Here is a 17,679-nt window from a genome sequence, read left to right as displayed (position 1 = left end):
TTCTGTTGGTGAAGAGAAGAACTGTGGGCTTTTATTTTGTAGAGCTGTGTGTAACTTCATGTGGGGAAGCTGCTTTGGAAAATGAAAGTGAAGGGACTTCACACACACACACACGCACACACACGCACACACACGCAGAATGAATTCTGTCAGAATTCATTTTAAAGGCTCGTTCTGCAGTTTTGACTCTCCAGGTCTGAACATGAAACAAAATGAATGTGTCCCCACAGTCAGTCATAATCGTGAAATAATAAATATTTATCAAAATGTTTCTGTTCCTCAATAAATGATCCTCCTGATTAAACTGACCTGAGATCAGCTGAAAATCACTGAGTGATCCAAATATAAGAAACACTCTTTAAACACATCCTGACACAAACTACACTAATATCAAAGTACTTTTACCACAACTCTGAGGTACTTTTACCTCCATGATATACTTTTACTGTGGAGTTCAGTGTGGAAAGTGAGAGTGGAAACACTGCGGGACTTTTCTCTCATCTGTTTTCTGTTTCCTGTCTGAATAAAAAGAGGTGAACACAGATCAGCAGCATGTTGGAGACACTGACCCACAGCAGAGCAGCATCATCATCATCATCTGATCATCATCATCATCATCATCATCATGTTCAGCTGGACCAGCCTGCTCTTCGTCCTCTGCAGCAGCCTGACTCCTGTCCTCTGCTGTGATTGGCTCACACAGTACGCTCACCTGAGCGGGAAATCTCTGAAACACATCCGCCTCATGGTGAGTCCACACACACTCACACCAGGTCCTGGAGGAGACTCCGGGAGTCCTGGAGGAAACTCCAGGAGTCCTTGAAGGTGTTTAAGGGGTAGTTGAAGAGGTTCAGAGGGTTTTGAAAGAGTTCCTTGAATATGTGCTAAGAGTCTCTGTGAGGTCCTTGAGGAGCTCCAAATGTTTCTCCAGGAGGTGACAGACTAAATGTTTACATGTGTCAGTGATTAATAACTATATTCACATAAATATAAAATAAACTGTAAATGTTGACATATGGACAGATATCAAAGTAAACATGTTTGTTTGTGTATAACAGGAATTAGACGTGTATTTATTTAGATAAATGAATGTATATGTGAGAACAGCTGATGTTCATAAAGTGAGACAAGCAGATAAAAGAAAGTTTCAGATTAAAAGTCAGTGAAACAGGACGAATGATTGAAGACAATAACACACTGCTGCTCATGTGACTGTTAAAAACTGTGAAGTGGCCCTTTAAAGCTGCTGCTGGCTCGCTAGTGACATCTGGTGGAGTTTTAACAAAGTACAACAGCAGCAAACATCTGTCTCTTCTGAGACAACGAGGACTGATTAGAAAATGATCAGATCACAGAGAAAATGTCAATATAAGATAAACTCTATATGTTTAGATGTATCAGTGCATATTAAATATATTTACATCAATATAAAATATACTCTATATGTATACATGTATAGACAAATTCATTCAGGAAACATTTGTACATACAGAATTGGCATTATTCAGTATTTCGGTATTGATAAGAACCTTCAGTAAACGTCTTTCTTTATTCAGTTCCTCCTTCATTTAGACCAGTGGAACCACTTCAGTTTCCAGCAGTTTGTGGTAAAATGAAATGTTGTCTGTTGTTGTTTCAGGGTGGTCAGCTGACTGATCAGGAGAGCCCAGTTCCCTTTCCAGACAAACTCTACAGACGGATACAGAGGGATAAGGTAATCAATCAGTCAATCAATCAATCAATCAATCAATCAATCAATCAATTAATTAATCAATCAATCAATCAATCAATCAATCAATCAATCAATCAGTCAGTCAGTCAGTCTGACACTTCAGCACTTTCACTTCAGCTGTATTCAGTGTTTGGTTGTCTCCAGCTTCACTTGAACTCCTTTCAGTGACGTGTTTGAGCTGCAGACTGCCAGCAGTGAGCTCACTGACTTTCCCTTCAGACCATTTCTGTTGTTCTGGTCCTTTATTATTCTTCACATGTTCACACCGACACACTTCAGGACACATTTACATGCAGACACATCAACTGATGACATCAGCTCTATCAGCCAATCAGAAAGCTAGAATTCACTCTTGTCTCCCCCTCTCTCTCCAGGTGGAGTCTCAGTTGGTTTTCATCAGAGACAGTCTGGAGCTGATTTCTGATCTCTATCACCATGACAACCTGTCCTCCGCTACCTGGGATACCGTCGAGACAGAACACTTCCTGACGGTCATCGACCGCCAGAAAGACGGACTCAACACCTGTGTGAGTAAACAGACAGACGGACGCTTCAACTCCTTTCAGGACTTCACGAGTCATTTAACTTCAAGAAACACTTTTGTACTCATCTTCTCTCTGCTCACACTTCAACTGTATTCATCTTCTCTCTGCTCACACTTCATGTGTACTGATCTTCTCTATGCTCACACTTCAACTGTATTCATCTTCTCTCTCTCTGCTCACACTTCAACTGTATTCATCTTCTCTCTGCTCACACTTCATGTGTACTGATCTTCTCTATGCTCACACTTCAACTGTATTCATCTTCTCTCTCTCTGCTCACACTTCAACTGTATTCATCTTCTCTCTGCTCACTCTTTATGTGTATTCATCTTCTCTCTGCTCACATTTCAACTGTACTCATCTTCTCTCTGCTCACACTCCATCTGTATTCATCTTTTTTCTGCTCGCACTTCAACTGTATTCATCTTCTTTCAGTACCAACACGTCAGCTGAAACTCTTTCATTGAGTGAAAACAACTGAAGCGTCAGACTCACTGAAACTATATTTAGACTTTGACTGTCACTTCTACTCCTTTGACCACTTCAGCTCATGTGTTTCAGTCAACAGTTCAACTGTTTTCTCAGACTTGTCACATCAACTCCTTTCAGGACTTCAACTGACACTTCAGCTCTTTTCATGAATAACGTTTCAGCTCCTTTTAGCACTGACACTTAAACTGATAGCTGAAGTCCTTCGTGCTAACACTTGAAGTGATGTGCAGCATCTTATACTTCCACCAACACGTCACCTGACTTCATCACTTCGACTGACACGTCAACTCCTTTCACTGCTCACACTTCAGCTCCTCTCAGTTTGACTTCATCAAACACTGAAACTCAGCATCTGTCTGTGTTTCTGCTTTAGCTGCCACTTCAGCTCCTCTCAGTGTTTCTGCTTCAGCTGCCCCTTCAGCTCCTCTCGGTGTTTCTGCTTCAGCTGCAACTTCAGCTGCTCTGTGTTTCTGCTTCAGCTGCCACTTCAGCTCCTCTCAGTGTTTCCGCTTCGTTTCCTTTAATGTGTTGAAGCGAGCACAGAGAAACAATCTACCCTGTGTTTCTGTTTGCAGGTGTCGACTAACAGCTCAGCAGACAGCAGACTGAGGAAGTACTACAGGAGGCTGGAGACATGTACTGTGTACCGCACTGTAAGTACAAGTACTGCTGTAGTACTCGCTGTAACACTGTGTGTACTGGCTGAAAGTAGTAGTACTGACTGTAGTTGTGTGTGTACAGGGTGGTAGTGCTGCGTCCTGGGAGCTGATCCGGAAGGAAACTAAACTGCACCTGGACCGGTTGTACCTGCTGGTGGCGTCCATCAGGAAGCGCTCTGCAGCGACTCAGTAGCAGCTCTGACACGTCTCATCCATGAGTCTGATTCTGTTTCTCTGTGAGAGACAAACTCTGCTCCATGAGACACTTATTGATCTGTGATCATGTTTCTACTGATGATCTCGTCCTATTTATTTATTTAGTAATTTTGTAATTGATGATCTCATCCTATTTATTTATTGATTGTCATGTTTTTATTGATAATCTCATCGTATTTATTTATTTATTTATTTATTTATTTATTTATTGAACAGTTTGTGTTTATTGATGTGTAGTCTGGTTTTACTTGAACATGAAGCTGGAAATCAGAAAGTTTGTTGTTAACGATGTTATAATGAACCGATGCTAACTTGTTTTTTTACTGCTGATTATATAAATACATGAAGCTGATAATAATGTTTGTGTACTTTCACTGATTTACTTAAGTATTTTTATGAAAACTTATCAAATGAAGACCATTAAAATGACTTCAGAGACTCAAAATATATCCGTGCTATGCTATGCTGTGTGCTATCTAGGCCCAGTTCAGTGTTAACAGTCTTTGAAGAAAAGGTGCGGATGGTTCCTTAGCTGATGAGCCAAGCAGGAGAAGGTTGTGATCTCAATGTTGAACATTACTGATGAAAGACAGCGGTTGGAGGAAACTGGTCGCTCCTTTGCAGGGATAGCTGCTCGGTGCTAACTTGCTTTGTGTTCCCTGGATTGTGGAGTTAGCTGGTGAGCTTTGTGTTGCAGCTGCTGGCATTAACTGAGATGGAATATTAGCAGGACCTCGTGTCACTGCAGTGAGGAGAAGTTCTTTGGGCTGCTGGAAATGTAGCTGGCAGCTCTCAGGAGAAGAGCTGGGGGTCCAGAAGAATCCAGGAGGTGGAGAAGAGAGAGAACAAAGGAAGGAGCTGGAGTTTTGACTGTCTGCTCAGTGGGGGGTCTATCACCCTGACGAATAGTAGCTCAAAGCTGCGTCTCTTGGCAGTCTTTTTGCTGCGTTCCAGTTACATGGGAGACCACTCGCCCGAGTCGCTCTTACGCGAGAACGTGACGTCATTTCCTGGCTTGTCGCACTTTTAGCGTTCCCGTTTGTCATTGCTACATGACAAGTCGGAAGAACATGGACGCCATCAGGGCAGTAGCAAGCTAGTCATTGTTTTGTTATTGTTAGCTACATTAGCCTATTTAGCAAACCAGCTCGAAAACACTTTACATTGTATTGCAGGCACAGCAAGACCGTGCAATGCATAAATTGGTGACCGGATTAAAGCAGCAATGTAATCAAGTGTGTAAGAGCATTTAAAATCGACCAACGTGGTACAAATACAAAGAAAATACATCAATTATGGGCGCAGCCATCTTTGTTTGTCAAGTCATTTGTCTATCTTCGCTGAACTCGGTGTACTCTCATGAGGACCGAGTTGGACAGTGGATATTCCGACCAAAAGGGGGCGTGCCTCGGTGAAATGCCGCGAGACAGCTGCGAGATTTCCCACTTTTCAACTCGGGCGAGTGGTCTCCCATGTAACTGGAATGCGGCATTTGCACCAAGGTGTGAAGACTGGGGATTTCTTGGGAACTGAGTTCAGTTCAGAGTTCATTTTGAAATCCACAATGAACAACTTCATCTGTGGGTCCCAACAACAGCATCCTTATCTGTATAATGAAACACAACTGAAGGAAGGAATATCAACAGAAAATACAGAAATAAAAAAGTTTGTGGAACAAACAAGGGAAAAAATACAAACAGACATTATTAACGTCACATACACAATTTCCCCCATGTGCGTGGATCAATAAAGTATTTCTGATGATTCTCATTCTGATAAATGATCAGAATCATCAGAATCAGAATCAGAATACTTTATTAATCCCCGGGGGGAAATTGTTTTTGTTCCAGATGCTCCGTGCAAAGTAGAGATAGAAATGTAGCATGAATGGAAACAAGAGATAAAGATAAAGATATAAATACAAAATAAAGTAGACAACAAAATAAAATAATAAAGTAGACAATGTCAAGTGTACAATGACCACTCCAAGTATGTACATATATACAGTGCAATAAAAATATGGCATATGGGAAATATACATAGATAAACATATATAAATATATAAATATATAAATATATATAGCCATTTGAGTCCGATCATCAGAGGGAGGAGTTGTAAAGTTTAATGGCCACAGGTAGGAATGACTTCCTGTGGCGCTCAGTGTTGCATTTGGGAGCAATTAGTCTCTCGCTGAAGGTGCTCCTCTGTTTGACCAGAGCGTTGTGGAGAGGGTGAAAGTCATACTGCAGTATCGCCCGCAACTTCGACAGCGTCCTCCTGTCAGACACTGTTGTCAAAGTGTCCAGCTCCACCCCCACAACGTCACTGGCCTTCCTGATCAGCTTGTTGAGTCTGTTGGCGTCTGCTACTCTCAGTCTGCTGCCCCAGCACACAACAGCAACAGAAAAGCACTGGCCACCACAGACTCATAAAACATCCTCAGCATAGACATCAGTAGTCCAGTCCAGTTTATTGTCAATGAACACCCCCAGATATTTGTAGTGTTCAACGATGTCCACGTTATGCCCCAGGATGGAAACTGGGGTCACTGGTGTCCTGGTTCTCCTCAGATCCACCACCAGCTCTTTGGTCTTTGTTGTGTTAAGCTGGATAAATCAATAAATATAATGCAAATTAAATGTGAAAGTGAATTAATACATAATTAATACATACACAGGGTACTAAGTACTATATACAATAAAATGCTGACAGAAATCAGCTCAAAGAGCCAGAAATCAGCTACAAACAGGGAAATATTTTTCATATGTGCGTACAGGTAGGCCTATAAGTATCTAATAACATGTCCATGGCTGAGGTACAACCAGTAGATATTTATTAATATTGTTTCACGTTAGCACTGAATCATGTGATGTTGAAACATGTTCATAGATATTTTAACAATGTGACTCTTGATTATTTAACAGTGGAAAATGTGCTGACGCAGCTGATTAACTGTTTCATCATTTGTACTGAAAGTGGAAACTGAATGAGGAGGACTTTCCTTCTCTACATTTCTCTACAAACAGCAGCTGACAGTCATTCAGACTCAAGTTGTAGAAGGAGTTATGTGGTTTCCTTCCTGTGTCACAGATCCTCGACTCGCTCGTCCTTCTTTCTGTTCTGTCTAAATGAGTCTCCACTTCCTGCCTCGGTCCGTCTCAAACTCAGTGCCGTCTTTCTTTTCTCCCCTCTCTGACTCTTCTCTGTAAATGTAAACTGAAGATTTCGGGGGTTAAACCGCATCCTGAATGAGTCTGAATGTGTGACGACAGTTTACTTTGATTCATACAGAAACATAAAGATATGCAAAGTGGAATCGAACACACAAGATTTCTCGGCTCCTTACGATGAAATAATGGGGAAAAGTTCATGAGACAGCATCTGAATCTGAATCAGCACTATCTGTCCGTCCACTGTTTCCAACCGCTGCTGTTCACCCTGTATGAAGTGGACCTGGTGTCAGCACCTCATCAAGGAAGAAATTTAAAAATATATAAGAATATATGATAAGATATAAGAATGTCAGATTCTTTTATTTATCTTTTGTTTTCTGGGACCTGAAAACAAAAAACTTAAATAAAAGTAAAGTTGAGGAAAACAATCATGAATTGCAGCTTCTGAACAATAATTTTCTTCTTTCTCTGACCCTTCAGTTGATCTCTTGGCCCGTTTAAAGGTCCAAGTTTTAGGTGCTTTTATCCCTTAAAATCCACCTTAAACTAAGCAGATTACTGATAAAGTCTCCCTGAATTAAAACATTAAAATCACTTAATGAAACTGTGAGGTTAACCTCTAAACGTTTCCCTTAAGGCACCAGTGTTGTTAAATTACAAGCAGTTTTCACTCTTGATAACTTTGTAACGTTTCCCTGCAGGAAACTATATTACAGTCTTTACGTTTCCATTCATTTGTCCCTAATCCTAAAATTAACAATCGGAACACTTTTTAATTGTAAAGTGTATTGAGAACATGCTGTATGGTGATCATGCTCTTTAAATAAAATTGATTCATTGAAATTAGGCGTCCACTTACTTTTGGCTATATCGTGTATTTTAGCAATGATGAGGTCTGAGGGAAATTAACTAAAACTGAACTCTATCTGGCCAAAACTATGTGGACACGGTTTGTCCCTAACTCCATATAAATGAATATAGCAGCTGGGTTCAGGTGTCTAGATACTTTTGGACATGTTTATTTTCCTCCTGAAATAATCCAGATTATTTCTTGTGTTGGTTTGTTCCTGTTGTTTGTTTGTTCTTGTGTCACTGTGTGGTTTTGTGTTAACTTCACAGTCATTGTAAGACGCCTCGTGGGGAGGGGGGGGGGGGGGGGAAGCGTGTGAAGGGGAAATTTCCACATTTTTTGCTTTGATTTTGCTTTGAAGACATCAGAGTTTCAGTTTCTGGAGTTTCATTTAAAAGCCGACGTGACAGAGACAATCACCAGAACCACAAGAACCAGCTGCCACAGGGACCAGAACCAGAACCAGAGGGGCCAGAACCTTCAGCATCTCCAGGACTTTCAAGACTTCCAGGACCTCACTGCGGCTCATCAGGTGAGTTTTATTTCATCTGTTCATGTTTTTGATCCTGAAGATTTAAGTTTATAGAAATTATTATATCGAGGAAACAAACAGGAAATATTTACATATATATATATTATATATATATTTATAAATATATATATATATATATTTATAAATAAGTATTTATTCTTCAGTTTTGTTCTGAATCAGAAAAAAAAGGGAGTTTGTTTTTATTTTTCTTCATTTTTAAATTTATCAAAAAAATTTAAATTTTTAATTTATTTCGGAGCTGGAAAGTAACTAAGTAGCCCACAGTAACTCAAGTATTTTACTTGACTACAGATTTGAGGTACAGTACTTTTTTACTCCATTACATTTACTCCATTACATTTACTTGACAGCTTCAGTTACTGGTTGTACTAACTCAACAGTTAGTACAAGTGCAGCTGTAACGACCAGTCCATTCATTGATTACTGATCAACTCTGTTTCCTGTAAAAACAATCAATACTTTTACTGACAATACTTCAACTACATTTTCCTGATGATACTTTGACTGAAGAAACATCTTCAGTGAAGGACTTTAACTTGTAACAGAGTATTTTTGTGATATTAGTAGTTTTAGTAAAGGATGTGAGTACCACCAACTAAATACTTGTATTATATTATTTTACATTGTGCTGTCGTCTATAAACTTATCTAGTAACTAAAGCTGTCAGATAAATGTAGTGAAGTAAAAATATTTTCTACTATAAAATACAAGTACCTCAAAACTGCACTGAAGTACAGTCCTCAAGTTAAAGTACATTTAATAACTACATTTTCCTGATGATACTTTGACTGAAGAAACATTTTCAGTGCAGGACTTTAACTTGTATTTTTGTGATATTAGTACTTTTACTGAAGTACAGAGTTTGAATACCTCCAGCCAGAGGTTGTACAAATACTCAATTACAAGTAAAAATTAATGAAATAAAAATTATACTTCAATTACAGAACAGGCAATAAAATGTAGTAAGTATCAAAAGTAAAAGTACTTGATGGACCCTATGAGTGAATATTTTCATTTAATTGTATGTTTATCATGATTACAAAATGTTTGGTAGTTTAAGTCTCCAAAACTGAATATATTTAATGCTTAAACTACATTTTACTGATTCTACTCAAATTCAGGACTTTTACTTGAGTATTTTTAAAGTGTGGTATCAGTACTTTTACTGTAGTAAAGTATCCGAGTACTTCCTCCATTTCTCTTGTTTCTGTCGTAACTCGTCAAACAGCTTCTTTCTGATCACGTTAACGTTTTCTGAGAACTGATGACACCAGTTCACCGGCTGCTTTTAAACTTCATGTTCATCAACATGTTCACGCACAATCAAATGTCATAAATAAATAAATTAATAAATAAACACGTTACATTTGAAGCTTGATGACGACAGCTCACAGTTACCGCTAACATGTTTCTTTCCTACGCGTCGAGTTTCCTCGTCCACCGCGGTCAGGAACGTCGAGTGTTGCAGCTCCGGTGGAAACTTTCGTCACATCGAGGCGACGAACAGAAAATCTGACGAACAACAGAAACAAGTTTTGTTTCAGCTCACAGAGAAAAGTTTGGAATCACTGATCTGTTTCACTCTCACTCGTTTTCATTGGACGTGATGTCACGTTAACTTTCGCGTAAAGTCTCACTTTTTTGTGTTTCACAGCTCTGAAATGAAACTTAAGTCTGAATGTTTCCATCTGAGACACTTTGAGTTAATATGACAAACAGAACGTCACATGACGCCGTGTGCTGCAGGTCAGACGTCGTCTCTGACTGAGCCGGCCAACAGAAACACGGTTCTGACTCGGTTTATCAAACTCATGTTCATCAGGGTTTATTCTCTTATTTGTTTTAGTTTTGACGTATAAAAACTTGAGAAAATGATTCTTTTTAATTAAAAACTGTGAAATCATTTTTGTCTGCAGGACAAACGAGGTGGAGATGATGAGTCACTGCGTTCACTGTGACACTCATTCTCACTTTTCCTCCGCTCAGTGAACACATCACTGTTATGGTGTGTTCAGGGTTCATTTCTCCTCCACATCAGAATAAAACTACAACAGGCCTGTTAAACGGTGATATCATCACATTATGACTCTCGGTGGTTTTTGTGGTTTTTTAAGTAATCATCGAGGATTCATCCAGAAACATCAGTTAAGTTTGAAGATTCACTGATCGTACTTGAACTAACATTAAAAAAATTTAACTATATTAAACAGGAGAAAGATTAATTAATAATAATAATAATAATAATTCATATAAAATACTTCCTCGATCAGCTTTTTAAACACATTTGAACAAACACTTATGGAGTCTGTAGCGCCATTATAATTACAATAAATTATTATATTGCAGATACACCACACAATGGCACTAGTATACACACTGCATATGTACACATAATATATAGGCATTGTTTAAATCTGCTGCAGCCACCAACAACAATAATAATAATAATAATAAATCAATACATCTGAGATAATATCAAAAAGTTTCTCACAAACGGATCATATTCAGGTTATTCAAACATTTGAAGATAAATTGATTCAATTCACTGATTTCAAAATATTTGTCATAATTAAGAGTTCATCAGTGTTTCTTTGAAATCAGATGTCAGTTTTTATTTAAACATAAAAACTTCATGTCTGTTTCTGTCAGAAGAGATAAACGGTTTCATTCTCCTCCGAGAGGATTGTGTACCTGAATGAACCTGCAGTGACTCACCTGTCCTGGTCCAGGTCTCTGCTGCTGTAGTCTGGATCAGACTCTCTGTGGTTTGATGACTCACACAGGTACACGGCCTCTGATTGGCTGATTGGTCCTGACAGCTAGCCAATCTGCTGTTCTCTGTTCCAGGTTACCTGAACTCCCCTACGGTGCACACAGCACACCTGAAGCATCTCAGTCCAGCTCTGACCAGGACCAAAACCAGGAAAAAGACCACCTGAAGAACTTCATCTTAAACTGAAGTCTGTTTCAGAAGACCAGAAGAACCTGGACCAGATCCATCAAGACCAGCCAAAGATCACCTGAAACAAAAACCATCAGAACCAGAAGCATGACATTGTCTTCAGTCCTCCTAGTCCTCATGCAGATCTGCAGCCTCCAGCTGATGCTGGTTGCCATGCCGACCTGTCCATTGGAGGGGGACCTGGTCCAGCGGGCCCACCATCTGCTCAGAGACCTGGTACGACCTTTGACTTTGAAACAGAACGCTGACTAATGTCAACCGACACTTTAACTGCTAACAGCGTTCACGTATAACTGACACTTTAACTGCTAACGGCGTTCATATATAACTGACACTTTAACTGCTAACAGCGTTCACGTATAACTGACACTTTAACTGCTAACAGCGTTCATATATAACCCGTCCTGTCTGTAGAGATGAACTTTCATTTTAACGCTTCATCTTCATGAAACATTTTAACAGAAAAGTCGACTTCTGTGCTGTTCCATTTCAGAACCGCACGTTCACTTTATCTGTCAGTCTTTGTGTAGCTTAGCATTAGCTTATATTAGTGTCATCAGTATCTTTCCACATGCAGCTCAGCATTAGCTTCTAGTTGTGTTGTCGATAAAGCGTGGACTGTTTCCTGTCTGTCCTGTAGGGGGAGTCATTTCCTGTCCACTGCCGGCCGTACAACGCCAACATCTCCTTCCCAAGCTCCGCCCTCCCTGCTGCCACAGCCAATCACCCTGAGGTAATCTTCTGACCTCAGCTGATCTCTCAGCCAATCATTGACCTGCTTTTCTGCTCAAACTTTGGTGCACTGGTAAAAAGACTCACCTCTGATTGGTTCTTTGCAGTGCCGCCGGGTATTATGGGTAGTGTATGAGTCACTGCAGGAGGCGGGGCCAATGTTCGACGATGAGGAGTTACCTGCTGGAGTCACCTGGGACAGAAAGATGGTCCGTGATTTCAGAATAGTACAGGACCGACTGGGGGAGGACGGCAGCTGTGTGAGTACCTGAACACCTGTCTGTCTGTCCGTCTGAATGTCTGTCTGTCTGTCTGTCTATCACTCTGAATACCTGTCTGTCTGTCTGTCTGAACACCTGTCTGTCTGTCTATCAGTCTGAATACCTGTCTGTCTGTCTGTCTGTCTGTCTGTCTCTACACCTGTCTGTCTGAACACCAGTCTGTCTGTCTGACAGTCTGAATACCTGTCTGTCTGTCTGTCTCTACACCTGTCTCTCTCTCTCTCTCTCTGACCTGTCTCTCTCTCCAGTTGTCAGGTGTTGACTCTTCAGGTGTGTTATCTCCGTACTTCAGTAACGTGACGGCCGTCCTCCAGCAGCAGGTAAACTCAGACACTCTGTCTGTCTGTCTCTACAGCTGTCTGTCTGTCTGTCAGATGTGAATAACGTTTTAAACATTTGAACTGAGCTAACATGATGAACAGATGAAGAAACAACAGTGTTGACGTCAAACACGTCTCTGTTCTGTGTTCTGCTGAAATTAGCATGCTAACCAGCTAGCTGCTACCAGCACTGTGTAGCTCAGAGGTGACAGTCTGATCGTCTTGTACTTATTTAGCCGACAAAATTAACTCAAGTCAAGAAAGGAATTATTAGACACCTGTTTTCTTTACTAAACAGAAAAATCCACTGTCTGAATTCAAGTTTGTCTCTTTGACTGAACTGAGACGAGCTTCATCTCATCGTAAATAAATCTTCAGTTTGCAGAGTAAGATGTAATAATATTCCAGCTCCAAGAGCTAGCATGCTAACAGCAGCTAATCACTAAAGAGTAGCAGCAGGTAATGGTTATACTGCCCCCTATAGGTTTGGAGCTATCACTATTAAAATGTGAATTTATTCGTCAACATGAATTAAATATTCAAATGTTTCCTCAAATCAATCATTAAAAATGACGCTCTGGTCACTACTTGACACACTTCCTGTCTGTGTGTCACTCAGGACGGCGCCGTCTGCGGACTGATGGCTCTGAGGAGAGATCTGCTCCAGGTCCTAAAGTCCGCCCTGCATCAACACCGCACCTGTTTCACCTGGAGGAACACCACAGAGGACACAAGACCACGCCTACTGAGGAAGAGAAGCCACGCCCATTGAGTCAAAGAGACCACGCCCACTGATGACACAAGACCATGCAAGGATTTCTATCATGCTTATTGGCCACATTTATTTATTTAACTATTTATTTTTTATATTTATTTGTAACTTATTGAGGAAGTTTTTTATATTTATTTATGTTATTTATATTTTGATAACTCAGTTTATTTATTCATTTGAATTTTACTTTCTAATTTAAATTCTGTTGGACATTTTTTATTTTTTGTGTTTCAATGTCTCAGTGTTAATTTTTCCTCCCATTAAAGCATCAAGAAACGTTTCTGACAGTTTGAACTTTACTTTAACACACACACACACACACACACACACACACACACACACACCTCTGAACTTACTTCTGTCAAACAACAAAGAGGTTATGATGATTAAATCAGTGTTTTTGTGAATGGAGTCTGGTGGGTTTGAGCAGAACAACATAACAGCTGTTTGTGGTTAAATTCTTTAATCCCATCAGACATTCAGAAGAACAATCTGAGTCAGTCAACATCGAAAACACTTTGACGATGCACAATCACCCACATTGAACCCCCCTGTTTCATGGTGGTCCATCTCAAACTGAACTGATTTAGAAAAAATATTATATATATATACTTAACATCAGAACAGAACAGAACAGAACCATCTTCTACTTCTTATCTGACAAGATTTAAAACTGTAAATTAAAGATTTGACTGAACAACATGATGACTGTAAATAAAGTGCAGAAGATCCAAGAGTCAAACCGGGTCAGACTGTCAACACACTGACTCAGTCTGACTCACACACACACACACACACACACACACACACACACACACACACACACACATACACACAGCTATTTTTAATCCATAAATACCACAGAGATAAATCACAGTGCATTCATGACTCAGCTGTCGTCTCATCACCTCGTTAATAAACTGACTCATTATCATTTCAACTGTCAGATGATCATGAGACTGTTTCTGTCTCAGTCTGAAGAGCCGATCCGTCATTAACTCCACCTTTGTTCTACATGTTGGTGAGCCGAGTTCTCACATATCAGTGTTCAACCCAGAAATCCACAAGTTTCCTCAAAGAAACATTTAATCTGGTCGTCTGTGGCTTCAGGAGAGAATCAGAGGACGAGGACGGAAGTCAGAGGACTTATCAACATTATCTCGGCGGTGGGTGGGGAAGATTTGCAATCTAAATGAATTAATCTGGTGCACTTTGAGAGTATCGATCACATATCACATCAAGAAGTTGGAATGACAATTTCAAGGTTTTTAATAATATGAGCAGTTCACAAAAAAAATGAAAATTTGATCATGAGTTACCAGAGGTGGGAATTGTGGAGTCATCAAGTCATCTCCATGCCATGTATTTGTTCTGTTCATGCACTAAACCAGCTGAGTCCGATCAGCACAGCTCTTCAGCCAGGAAGCTGAGCTAATTAGTGAATGCACCTGGTTCAGTGACTGAGCAGAACAAATACATGGCATGGAGATGACTTGATGACTCCACAATTCCCACCTCTGACAGTTACTATGAAATTGTAGTTGATGTGCAGCATTTTTAACAATGATTTGCTCCATAACTGCAGACCTGCAAAGTCCTGAGAGTGAAAAAGGTGACAAGGTCCAAAACCAAGCCAAGGTAGGGGGTCCGAGGGCATCCTCCCCCGGGAGAACATTTTAGTAATTTTAATATGCAAATTACGCTTTTTGGAGCGTTTTGACACTAGAAGTTGCTACATGGCTCTTGCTCGGCACATAGTATATCCATCCATCCCAATTACAATCCCAGACATATCCCAGATTCCCAGTTAAAGAGAAAGCAACTCTCTCATAAAAGACGGCTTTGAGAGAATGAGATCACATCACATTCTTTCTTATCTTATATCTTTTTATTTTTTAAGTCTCTTCGCTGTTCAAGAATTTCGCATGCACGTGACTGACAGAAAATCAATCAGCAACTATTTTGATAACCAAATAAGGAAAAATGCCAACATGTATTTATGCTGCCTTCATGTGCTATGGTACAGATGGTATTTTCCACTTGTGATCTGGTATTTACCAGTGCGTTGTGTTCATGTGCTTTTGTTGTTGTACAGAGAAAATACAGATGGTGGACACACAGATTCAGGCTTGTTAGCATCTGCTCTGGGGAGGTAAAACCAAACCATAATGGTATTTTAAAAACTGACACCGAGTGTTAACGCATCATATTACAATTGTCAATGGAGCAACACTTTATAGGCTACAAAAACTATCCACTAACGGTAGCAAAACACGTTTAGTAGTGTACATTGCTTACCATTCACGAATCTTCCGTTGCTCGCCGCCATGTTGAAAAGGTGAAAGGTTATCTCATCTCGGCAACTCGGGCATCAAAAAATTCTACGAGTTGCCCAGTGGAAAATACCACATGAGAGGGTGTTCATGTGCACTTTTCATGTCGTCTTTTGGTATTTACCATAAATACCATAGCACATGAAGGCACCATTATTGTAGCTTCTCAAATCAGATGATTTTAAGCTTTTTTGTGTCATACCATACGTGATAGTAAACTGCATATATTTGGATTTTGGACCGTTGATCAGACAAAATATGACATTTGAAGACATCACCATGTGTTCTAAGAAATTATAACCAACTATTATAACTATTTTCTGACATTGTGTTGTGTTTATTACTTCTTTCACATCAGGTTTATGTTTTGTGCCACTGTGCTCTGAGATATCAGCTGAGCTAAGATTTAAAAAAGGACTGTACATTTCCTGAGACTTTCAGCACCGCAGTCTGGTTCAAACTGAGTCCAGCCGACTTCACTGCACTCAGCACCGGAGCACAGAAACAGAAATGAGTCGTTTGTTTCCGCTGGTTTTGCTCTCAGACATTAAGACTTTAATTTTTAAAGTCCTGCTGTTGTCCTGCGCTGCAAACCGATGCTTGAAAACAGACAATATTGAACAGTGTTGTAGTTTTCCACAGATTGAATGAAATACAGCAGCACTCAGGACTTATTGCTCTATCTTTCAGTGATTTCTCTCCTTATCGGTGAAATATGACAAACTGAAGTCGCAGCTCCGGTTAACGTGGACGCCTATAGAAGTAACGTTAGCGGCTTGTAGCTAAAGCTAAGCTAACGCTAACCGTATTTAACGAGCATGCAGCTGCAGCGGCTCCGGTGTTGACAGCGGAGTGAAAACACACCTGAATCTTTTCACACTAACTCACCTGCAGACGAACCCGACAAATCCGCAGCATCACGCCTGCACCGGAAACGTTACAGTACCGGCTGACCGGAGTTACAGATACTTTGCTGAATCAACGGCGCAAAACACAATGTTATTGTGAGCAGCATAAAAATATTTTTGGTTCGTTATGAGACTATGGCGGGGTGAATTAGACTGTGGCGGGCCGCCATGGTCTCGGTAATTAATGGGAAACACTGGGACGGGTGCTTCTCTGTGGTTTTTTTTCGTGTAGGTGTCGGGCTGTCGCCGCTGAGTTATTACTACATATTGTCCAATAAGGTTTATTCCAGCCTGAACAACATCAAACAGTCACTCCGGTGAGGCCAGACTCTATCACTACCCCGCCGGCCGGACGACCCCCCCCGTTTTTGAAAAACTCCCCGGTTCTGCACGATTCACGTAAATGAAAGGTGACTAGTTTGCAGGTCTGCATCTACTCCGGCCTCCCCTATCCAACCGACTGGTAAAAGTTTTTTTTTTTTATCATGTTGCTGTGGCAACATGATAAAAAAAACAAACTGTAACCAAACAAACAGTGAGAAGGTTTCACTCACAGACGAAGCGTCGTGTTCCTCCTCTGGTTGGTCCAAAGTAAGCTGTCGTCTGTCCAAATCTTCCATTTAGCTTCTTCACTCTGGTTTTATTTTGAATTTCAGCCACATGTTGGTTCCAACATGATGACTTCACTCTGACCTTTTGATTGACAGCTCATTTGAGCCAATAGGAGCTTCTGTGTCCTGACTGAAGCCTGCAACAGCCAATGAGTATCAGAGAGAAGAGAACACCCTCTCTTCCCTCCTCTCTCTACTCAGCCACTCACCCGCCTTAATAATTCTTCAACTTAATGTGTTAATGAATTAATGTGTTTATGAGTAATGAGTTAATGTGTTAATGAGTTAATGTGTTAATGAGTTAATGAGGCGTCACAGACGATGAAAAACCAAACTGACTTCTGACGTTTACTGACTTTATTATGAGACGAAGAAACGAAGAAACACAGAAACAAACTGAACAAACTAAACTAGTTAGACTAGAAAACAGCTGCAGCATGTGTTACAGTTTTTCTCGATTGTTTACACACATTTTCTGAAAGCATGCCTCATACTCTCAGAACTCTACACACAAATCAAAAAACACACTTACTTCTCCT

The 17,679-nt window shown here is 40.3% G+C and overlaps 2 protein-coding genes and 1 long non-coding RNA gene across 3 annotated transcripts; 2 read left to right on the top strand and 1 right to left on the bottom strand.

Annotated features, from left to right (window-relative positions):
* Positions 1-625: 625 nt before the first annotated feature.
* LOC311268528 (interferon a3-like) lies at positions 626-3,684 on the top strand (the record flags this gene model as incomplete). The annotated part of the gene is made up of 5 exons (XM_084372206.1): positions 626-748; positions 1,640-1,714; positions 2,107-2,259; positions 3,345-3,422; positions 3,511-3,684. 5 exons carry the CDS (start codon positions 626-628, stop codon positions 3,619-3,621), a joined length of 540 nt encoding a protein of 179 aa, XP_084228332.1. The 3' UTR covers positions 3,622-3,684.
* A 4,427-nt stretch (positions 3,685-8,111) lies between these two features.
* LOC311267419 lies at positions 8,112-11,079 on the bottom strand. The gene is made up of 3 exons (XR_014623838.1): positions 10,937-11,079; positions 9,587-9,733; positions 8,112-8,234 (listed from the first exon to the last, which is right to left on the bottom strand). It is a non-coding gene; the product is annotated as an uncharacterized lncRNA (long non-coding RNA).
* Positions 8,115-13,487, top strand: LOC311267418 (uncharacterized protein). Its single transcript, XM_084370488.1, has 6 exons — positions 8,115-8,200; positions 11,069-11,399; positions 11,824-11,916; positions 12,023-12,175; positions 12,445-12,516; positions 13,136-13,487. The coding sequence occupies exons 2-6, from the start codon at positions 11,271-11,273 to the stop codon at positions 13,286-13,288; spliced, it is 600 nt and encodes a 199-aa protein (XP_084226614.1). The 5' UTR covers positions 8,115-8,200; positions 11,069-11,270; the 3' UTR covers positions 13,289-13,487.
* Positions 13,488-17,679: the final 4,192 nt, after the last annotated feature.

The sequence above is a fragment of the Pagrus pagrus genome, assembly GCF_965226575.1.
Source record: "Pagrus pagrus genome assembly, chromosome: 13".
NCBI classification, from domain to species: Eukaryota; Metazoa; Chordata; class Actinopteri; order Spariformes; family Sparidae; genus Pagrus; species Pagrus pagrus.
The sequence above is the reverse complement of the archived record's forward strand: the minus strand, read 5'-3'. Positions and strand labels throughout refer to the sequence as shown.